General features: G+C 35.1%; 1 protein-coding gene across 1 annotated transcript; it reads right to left on the reverse strand.

Annotated features, from left to right (window-relative positions):
* Positions 1–241: 241 nt before the first annotated feature.
* Positions 242–7473, reverse strand: LOC133462309 (cell cycle control protein 50A-like). The gene is made up of 7 exons (XM_061743500.1): positions 7002–7473; positions 4968–5087; positions 3343–3450; positions 3167–3254; positions 2923–3066; positions 2588–2797; positions 242–1394 (listed from the first exon to the last, which is right to left on the reverse strand). The coding sequence occupies exons 1-7, from the start codon at positions 7248–7250 to the stop codon at positions 1201–1203; spliced, it is 1113 nt and encodes a 370-aa protein (XP_061599484.1). The 5' UTR covers positions 7251–7473; the 3' UTR covers positions 242–1200.
* Between the last annotated feature and the right edge of the window lie 2986 nt (positions 7474–10459).

Genomic DNA, 10459 nt, shown 5'->3' on the forward strand with positions numbered 1-10459 from the left:
TATATATGAACCTGATTTTATATGATTTGCATTCACTGCCATCTGTTCTTTGAAAGTGATTTTAACATTGCTTTGCAGCATCTCAGTATGTGACAGAACACTTTCCAAGAATCCTGAAACTAAACATAACTATACTGTGTTCCTAGAAACAGTTCCAACAACAAAAGCAAAAAATTATAGGACATTTGTAGAAGCTAAAATTCTTTATCAGGTCAGGATGCCATGCATTAACATACACCGGTATTAATGAGTAGTTTAATTTCAGCACACAGTAATTACACTGCACATGACATCAACAGACTGACAGAGTTTTTTTTAATTGGACCCTTAAAACCATATAAAAACCAATAATTTCCAATTTGAAATAAGTTGGAGGTGAAACAATGGGGGTATAGCAAATATTTTGTAAAGTGCATAACATTTGGTCAGCTCTAAAGATTTTACGAGGATTTAACACTCAGGCCAAGCTATTACAAAGTCATGTTTTTTTTATTGGTGCTGTACCTAGGGAGAAACGGTGTCCAAAAGAAAGATTGAATACTGGGGGGCAAAAAAAGGGAACAGCATAATGTTGCATCCTCAACAGGTATTTTGTAGCAGTTAAGGAAGACTAGCTGTGTAAAGAGTAACAAGACCAGGTCAGAGTGGTAGGCAGGTATTTATCACAAATATTCTCTATAGGCATCTCCAGTGACTAAATACTTCTCATTTAACAATGTTTGCCACAATTAACAGCACGCAAGCAATTACTATCCCACTCTGTAACCAAGGTCATCTCAAGAACCGGAGGTATATCCGTGATATATTATAGTACATTCATCAGCAGGACAAGGTTCAGAACATACAACAATCATTTCCATTAAAGAATGAATATGATCCTTCAATTAAGCCATTCACGAAGCTCTGCTAAAATTAAATATAAGAACTTTGATATTGTGCAGATAAATAAACCAAAAAAAAAAAAGAAATCTGACAACAAAGAAGGACATCTTTAGCAACTAGCGTGAAACTATAATATACAGATGCACACATAGGTGACCAACACATAAACGTAACTATGAACAAACAATTGCTGCTCCCCAGTCACACCACAGGCAGACAGACAGACAGTGTATCTAAGCTAAAACTAACAAGCAGTCCAAAACGGACCCTTTAGGGTCATCCATGCATGCAGAGACTGGAAAACAGCACAGGAACCATTCAGTTTGGAATATCAGCACTGTTGCTTCGGGTGTCATATTTATGGTGGATGATGAGCAGAACCACGCCCAGGAAGAAGCAGATGGAGCCCACGGTGATGTAGGCGATGCCCAGGAAGGGGTTCTTGCCTCCCATCCAGGAGATGGTACTCAGGATCATTCGCTTGCGACCGTCAAAGCTAAGCACAGGGTAATCTGATTACATGAAGTTAAAGGAAATTCCTGAGGTTTCTGGGATGAAAGTCGACACAACAACAATTACTTCACCCTCAGTGTAAAAAGAAAAATACATTGAGACAGCAGTATAAAATCGACTACTGTTGTTTGAATTTTTAAAGTTGATATAAATATGTTTAGTCAGTCTTTAGAACAAGAATACTGTGTATCTGTACAATTTGTAAATAATAAGCCCTTTTATCAGTAAGTTAGATACTCATATCTGGATAAGAAACATACAACACAACACAGTTCTGGTCTTAACTCTTATAGTTAAAAGATAAATTGTTAGTTTTGCCAAACAGCTCCAAAGATTGCTATGTTAAAGGGGACCTATTATGAATAACACGTTTTTTTCTTGCTTTAACATATATAAAGTCGTCTCCCCTCACCCTGCCAACTCAGAGAAGGAGGAAAGCAACCAAATTCTGCAGTGTCTGTACAGCCGCCCGGATGATCCTTCCAGTGTCATGTGACTTTTACGAGCCGTTCAGATTCTGCTCCTGCCGTTACGTAACCTTTACAGTTAACATGATTCATTTGTCTTGTAATATAAGAAATGAAATGATGAGGAATCGGAGTAAAGAACTGTGGTGTACCTGTTTAGAATTAAATCTTCCTGTGTGAATAGTGTAGTCTTCAGGTAACTAAAGGCTGATTTATGGTTCCACGTTACACCAACGCAGAGCCTATGGCGTAGGGTACGCGTCGATTTAACGCAGAACCCTAATTCAGGCTTTAAGATCCCTGGGAGTCGTTTACACCGTGTAACTGCATGCGAGCGTCCGACTATCGCGTCGAGCTGCGTGACATCGGACGCTCTCTGTCCACACTGAAACCGTTAAACTCGCGGCCAGTTGGGATAGTCCAATACAAAAAAAATAAAGCAATGGAATTGATTTTGTCGCTGACGCTCGCTCGCATGGGACACGCTTTAGTAGTGTCGCATGCTGCTCTTCTAACCCAGAGCGAGGCTTTGTGCCCTCCCCTGCTACACGTCATTCAGGCAGCCAATCAGCGCAGAGCCTCATTATCATAGCCCCGCCCCTCAGAATCCCTCACAGAGAAGGAGGTTAGAAGCGGTAAAAATAAAGACATGGCCCAGAGGCTGAATTTCTAATTTATGTAGAAAAAAACAAGCTTTTGATTGTTTTTAAGTGTGCAAAGGATACTGTAAGTGACTTCCAACACATATTTGCCACTAGGTAGAGTAGGGGTGGTGTTGGGCTTCTTGTGGATGATGCGGTAGAGCTTCCTAAAGGTAGGAAGTGCCGCTGTGCGCATCCACACGATGAAGTCTTCATTGATAAAGCCGTTGTTTTCAGAATCCAATGGCTCCAACTCGTACACCGGCTTCCTCCAGTTCACTGGCTTAGCAGTGCCTGAGCAAGATTCAAATAAAGCCAAGTTAGTGACTACAACACTCAAGAGGGTGGATGTCATTTTCTTTGTTCTTTTCCCAGTTTACAAATCTAAAAAACATTTATGTACAACTTTGTAATGTCACCTTGGAAAATTGCAGTAAGGTTGCTGTTGACACCAGGATTCCTGAACTTCACATGCTTGTCAGTCCACCATGCAATTCCCTTCTTTACCAGATGAACTAGAGTCCTGGTACCATTGGAATCAATGTGATAGAGTTCAAGAGTATCTGAGACAGAGAAGCAGACTTTCAGTGGTCAACACTGGTTGACAGAATTAACAGCACCAACACTAATTGCAACCGAGAAAAGTTGTTTCGCATGACTTACCATTGAAAAGACTGTTAGCTATGGCCCCACATGGAGCAATAGGCAGTCCTTCACTTGTACGGTATGGCTCACATTCCTTACTGGGATTCTTTAAAGGGCAAAGAGTATTCAGGTTATGGAAGAGCAATTAGCAGCTTATCTGCACAACATACAGGTTCAACAAAAATAGAACATACCGTCAGAGAAGATTGATCACCATTCAACTGGCTGTCATCCCTGGACTTTACATAGCGCCTGTGGTTCTGATAGAAGTTGGATAAGCCGTAGTACATGTAGACGTTGCTCTGTAGGGGCAGGAGAGACCATGTCACAGAGAGTATGTCAACACAGGGAAAATGTGCTCTAAGAGCATGTAGCAGTTCTCCTTTTGCTTGTGCACTGATGTTACATTATTCCCCGGATCAGCATCCATCTACAGTCAGTGCATGAGAAAAGGATGGTCACGAGAAGAATCCTTGATGCAACCATGAATGGAAACAATAAAATATTCAGACTTTTGAAAATTATTCAGGGTTGCCAATGTCAAACATTGAGCAGACCTTTATTCCTATTGTCCATATGTATTATTTTGTTACTATTATTATTATTATTATTTATTTTATTAGAAAAAAACCTCTGAACTGGTCTTACAATTACAACCTGTTGTGAGTAACACTGAGTCTAAATAACTTCAGCTTGATTATAGGTAATTGCACATAGTACCATAAAAACCACTTGGGTTACGAGTAACCTCATCATAGTTATTATGCTAAAAACGTATAATCTGTGAATGTGGTTTCAAACATTCCCTCACATCTATTCTGTCCGTGTTCTTTGCATGGATGGATTTATTTCAGTTTATAAGAGTTTGGACTAATAACTACAATCCACCCTTATTCTACCCAGCACAACACAACTCCAGCGCAGGAACATTTTGGACTAACAACAAATGGAGGAGCACCAAAGGAGAATTCATTAATGCGAACATGCTGATTAAATTAACTCTGTTGAAAATAAATGGAAAAAGTGGCAATAAAATATAAGACCACACTAAAAGTTGAAGAAAAACATACATACAAACGTACATACAAAGATTTAGAAGAAATAATTACATAAATATAATAGTTTTATTTGTATAGTATATGAAATCCTATAAGAGCAAATTTCACAGAAAAACATTCATTAATGAATGACTGATGTGGCTAACATAATTTGAACCATATTATTAAAAATTAAAACCTTTGAAAACTTGCTCCAACCCTGTTGTTGGCTTAGGAATCAATGGTTTTATACTTTTGAAATAATAGGAGAAAGGGATATTTCTTTAACTGCATGTTTTTCAGCTACAACAAGCCAACAATTCTTGGATTAGAATTATCTCTTCTTCCACATTTCAATGCCAATGTCTGAATGTTCTTCAGAATTATAAAAGAGTTTTTTCATGAATTATCATGATCCAATTTCAATCATGCATGTTTTTTTTTCTCATATATTCTGTTTATTTTCAGTCTCCATCAAATGTTTTTGTTTTGTTGTTGTGTTTAACAAAGAACTAAACAAATTTGCAAGCAGCTTCAAGCTTTTTATAAATAATCAATGCAGGCCCACTAAAAGCAAGGCTAGAGAATAATATGAATAGAATAATCAATAGTGAAGTGGTGAACATTCTTCGTTTTCTCTTATAATAGATCTTAATGGATCGATTGTGTCTGGAACTGTTCTTCGCCCTTTTATTACAGAAGCTGCAGAGGGAGCAGTGAAGCTGAGGGCATGCATTATTCACTGGGTCAATATTACTTAGTTGTGCAGGACTTGAGCTCACCTCAAATGGCTGCTCCAATGTGAAGCTCATAGAGCAGTTGCAAGGTGTTGTGCTGTTCCAGCTGAAGTTCTTAGCACAGTTGTAGCAGGGGTTGCTGGTTTCCACACCTGTGTAATCAATCTAAAGAACATAGGGAAACTTAACAGAAAAAAACACTTTGTTCTATCATGTATTCACTTAGTAATCATCTATACAAGAACAAAAACATTAAACTAAATAAATGCCATGTGGTTTTACGCAATGGGGGACTTATTTTGATCTAATACATTCAGACCATATTAATATACAGGACTGTCTGTAATGCAATTACAAAAACAAAAATGTCATACATTCAGGATTCATTACAAATCAACTGAAATATTGCAAGCCTTTTATTATTTTAATATTGCTGATCATGGCTTACAGCTTAAGAAAACTCAAATATCCTATCTCAAAAAATTAGAATATTCTGGGAATCTTAATCTTAAACTGTAAGCCATAATCAGCACAATAAAATAATAAAAGGCTTGCAATATTTCAGTTGATTTGTAATGAATCCAGAATGGATGACATTTTTTTTTTTTTTTTTTTTTTTTTTTTTTTAAATTGCATTACAGAAAATAAAGAACTTTATCACAATATTCTAATTTTTTGAGACAGTCCTGTAGATTCAATTTGAAAGTCGGTAGTGATGATTTGAGCTGCAATGCCTTGTTTTTCATTAGACACACCTTTCCTTCCTCTGATTGTTTTCTACAATTTCAGCACTCCTTTGATTTTAAGTTTGGTACTACACAAAAATAGGTCTTATTTTGCTTTTTAGCCTCATTATTAGACATTAGGTGGTATGTTGTTTGTTTAATATCTATTCAAAGCCCACTGGAGATATATACAGGACTGTCTCAGAAAATTTGAATATTGTGATTTTCTGTAATGCAATTTAAAAAAAAAAAGTCATACATTCTGGATTCATTAAAAAATCAACTGAAATATTGCAAGCCTTTTATTATTTTAATATTGCTGATCATGGCTTACAGCTTAAGAAAACTCAAATATCCCATCTCAAAAAATTCGAATATTTTGGGAATCTTAATCTTAAACTGTAAACCATAATCAGCAATATTAAAATAATAAAAGGCTTGCAATATTTCAGTTGATTTGTAATGAATCCAGAATGTATGGCATTTTTTTTTTTTTTTTTTTTTTTTTTTTTTTTTTTTTTTAAATTGCATTACAGAAAATAAAGAACTTTATCACAATATTCTAATTTTCTGAGACAGTCCTGTATGTGTATATATATATATATATATATATATATATATATATATATATATATATATATATATATATATATATAAATAAATAAATAAAAACTGTGCTTGAACAGTGCTGATAATTCTTAAGTAATTCATTAAAAACCAATGTGACCTGTTTTATCCTAAGTTATGCACATGAATATAAAACAGCTTCGGCTATTTTTACGGGTCTGCGGTACAAACGGTACAAAGTGTAGAATAATCTGGACGAAGCTGAGCAACAATGGGTTTACTGTCATTGATTGTGTGTTAAAAGAGAAGCAGATATTACTGTAATGTGTATTGTGATTATTATGCAAATTGTAAGTATATTATAAATGTAATAGTAAATATATTCTAAATCACTGTAGGCTATGAGTGTATATATAGTATAGTAGTATTAGTATATTATAATGTATGAGTATATTATGATATGTAGTATATTTATACTACTATAAATAGAGGTATGGGTATATTATAAATTATAAAGTCGTTGCAAACTATTTTGCTCAAAAGTGGATACAGATCCTGTGATAGTAGCAAATATTGTTACTTAAGATGTGGATGGTTGGTTACTTAATCTTTTATTTTGTTTCAATTTATTATTTCAGGAATTCCAGTGAATGTTTTTCACCCTTTTTGAGTTGTATTATTGTAATCTTTTGTATGTCTATGTGTGGACCCAGGAAGAATAGTCTTCCCATGGTGAAGACTAACGGGGATCCTTTTTAAATAAACCAAATAAACACATAAACTGCACCTCGAACTCCTTGATGTTGTTGGATGTGACATACAGCCCGATGCCGATGGGGATGAAGATCAGCCCGATCACGAAGAAGGCTGGTAACACGGTGCCCGCCGTCAGGATGGGCTGCCAGGCCGGCAGTCTCTGCTGTTTGAAGGCCGTGTTGTCCGGCTTCCTGGTCTTCACGGTGCCGGCTCCGCCGTGGTTCGACGTCCCCGAGATGTGCCCGTCTTCCTCCTTGGCGTTGTAGCTGGACGCCATCATGACTGCGATCCGCTCCGAGACAAATAATCCCACTTTAGTCACCAATCGGGCGGTTTGTCGTTAATCCTTCACGGCTAAGAAGTTACTGAAAGTTGTAAGCCCTTTTTGGTGGGGGTTAGTATCAGCCCCAGGCTGTTTTAAATGTGTACTACTGTCACGGGTGTTGAATTCATCTGTGTTGTCAATCTCGAGGAAGAAGCCGGAAATGTGCGGGCCAATGGGATGATGAGAAACGTTACGCAACAGTGACGCCATCACGTAAAACGACGACGTCCATCTCTCGCGTTGACAAACCGAAACGTCTGCTATTTATTGATTGGAAAAAAACTTCGATGCCTCCTAACAAGTTTTTAATCACAAATACAGTAAGTGCTCGCTTCCCTGACGCCCTGGTCTGACCTCACCCCTCATTGCAATACATAAACTACCAATTCTAACTCTAATAATCATTCCTGGCATTATCATGATATATTGTTTCATAGTGTATTATTATGAAATCTCGTGGGATGTTAAACTATAGTATTATTAGTATAGTATTAGTATTAGTATTAGTATAGTATGTGTCGTTTGCACTGTATGTTAGTAAATTAAAAAAAATCACAAATAAGGTTAAGGAGGTCTCTTACAAAATCATACATAAATATTATCTTGCTAGCCATTACATGCAGAAATTTAAAAAGGACATGTATACGAACTGTTCCTTCTGTAATTTACATCCAGAAACAGTTGTTCATTTATTCTGGCTTTGCTCTCATTTGAAAAAACTATGGGCAGATATTAGCAAATCTATTATTGACTCTTTAACTATAGATTTTAATTCACATTGGGAAAATTTTGTTTTTGGTTTCCATTGTTACCCTAAGAAAGTAGGAAAATTTTACTTTTTGATAAATCTGTTTTTATTTCTTGCCAAATTTCATATTCATAAGAGTACATTTTCAAAGAAAACCCCTTGCTTTTATGTTTTCCAGAAATAAATGGAACTTTACTTAAAACTAATCACTAAATCAACAAATGAAAAGGCTACTAAAACCGTAGACTTGTGTAATATGTATAATCTTCTTGAATAACGAACATCACCCCTGGCACATGTTCTGTATTCTATTTGTATACTGTTCCTGTATACTATTCTGTGATAATTATTTTAAATAAAGTTAAAAAAAATAAAGAAAAGAAACATCTGCTATCAAATGAGAATGGAAACCCGACAATTAGCCTTGCTACCTTTGATTGATACGACAGTTGGCAAAATTTGCCTATCCTGCAACCATAATAAGAATAATAAAACAATTAGAACTTTATTTAAAAGGGATATCTCTTCAGTTCCATACGTGATCCCATATTGGAATAAATATGTAGAAAATATTAACTGGAAGAAGTTCTGGCTCTCACCCAACCAATACCTGGTGACAAACAAAGTTAAAGAAATTTCATTTAAGTTAATTCATAAATGTTATCCTACAAATGATCACATTGTAAAAAGATTCAAAAGAAATATCGATTCAAAATGTACTTTTTGTTCTGCAAATTTGGAAACAATGAATCACTTATTCTGGCTGTGCCCCATTGTTCAAACCTTTTGCAGTGATATGTGTAATTTTGTGTCTGAAAGCATTGAAACTGATTTCAAATTATTTTGGAAGGATGTGTTGTTTGGTGTTTTTGACAATGTAACGATTAGAACAAAGCCAAAAGAAACATTTATTATTAATTTGTTGATTATCCTTGCAAAATTCCACACATCCACAAATCCAAATTCTTACACAAAAAACCCTCTTTTTTTACTTTTCATTGTGAATTCAATCAGTATCTGGACTTTATTAAGTTTTCTACAAATTCAAAAGCAATCAAAACCATAAATGTATGTAAATGTTTTGGCTTTCTGTTATAATTTCATCCCCCCTGGCTGGTTTTAATGTGTTACGCTTTTTGTTTTGTTTTTTATTTGAGTTATACTCTTTATATGTTATAATTCAACTTGAAATTGCATAATGTGAAGATTTGTAATCATTGTACTTTTTGCAAATGTTAAATAAAAAAAAAGTAAAAAAAGAAACTGCTATTTACGGAAAAAAATTTGAGAGGGGAAGATTTTTTTTATTGTGCACTTTTGCATCTAGTAAGCTGCACGCACTTTTAAACGTAGCTTTCTTATATAAAGGAAAAAAATAAATAAAAAACAAATATATATATATATATATATATATATATATATATATATATATATATATGACAGTAGTAGTATTAAATTGGCACATGGGACAACGAGAAAGTTCAACATCAGTCGAGGAATTAGCCAAGGTTGCCCATTGAGATCATTCTTATTTCAGCTGGTTACGCAGATTATGTATGTGCAAATTTGAAAAAAAGTCAATTTCAGGGTATCTTAATTTTAGATGGACACTTCAAAGGATCAAAGTTAGCTGATGACACTGCAATATTTATTTCTAATGTACATGAAGTTCAATGCAATTGATTGTATCCAAGAATTTTCTTCGTTGTCAGGTTTAAAAAAAAAATCTTGATATATCTGTTCTGTTCCCACAAAAACATTCCACACTGACAGAGTATAATGGTATTCCTGTTAAAGGGAAATGTACATAATTAGGTGTGATTATTGAAAAAAAAAAACAACATTTGTGCAGCATTTCAAACTGTGACTAAATTATACAACAAATAAAAACAACATTTAACACGTGGTTGATGAGAGACCTGTCCTTAAACGGAAGGATATTACCGTCAAAGGCTGAGGGAATCTCCAAGACTATCAATACTTCTGATTAAAAATGCCAGAGGTGTGCAAAAAATTTCATAGAATTCTATTTGACAACTTCTCACCAACCTCTCCCCAATTACATATTAAATGTGGAACAATGGGATTATTCTATATAAGAATAAGTCACTTTACTATAAGAACTGGATGGATAATGTGATTGTGCTTGTCCAACAACTTTTGAATGGTAATGGATCCTTCATATCACAAACAGAATATTTGAATAGATTTAACATACCTGCAACACCCTAAGAAGTTGCTATAGTTGTTGATGCTATACCAAATGCTATGAGGCAGGTCTTTAAAGGAATTAAACATGGTATTTCAATTAGAAGCCCCATAATGCTAAACCAAGTGGAGGTCACTAAAAGACATGTTCCAACCGTAGACTTGTTGTGTACAAAGGATTACTTGACCTTATGGTAGATTTTTTGGG

This window comes from Cololabis saira, chromosome 16 (assembly GCF_033807715.1).
Source record: "Cololabis saira isolate AMF1-May2022 chromosome 16, fColSai1.1, whole genome shotgun sequence".
In the NCBI taxonomy this organism is placed as follows: domain Eukaryota; kingdom Metazoa; phylum Chordata; class Actinopteri; order Beloniformes; family Belonidae; genus Cololabis; species Cololabis saira.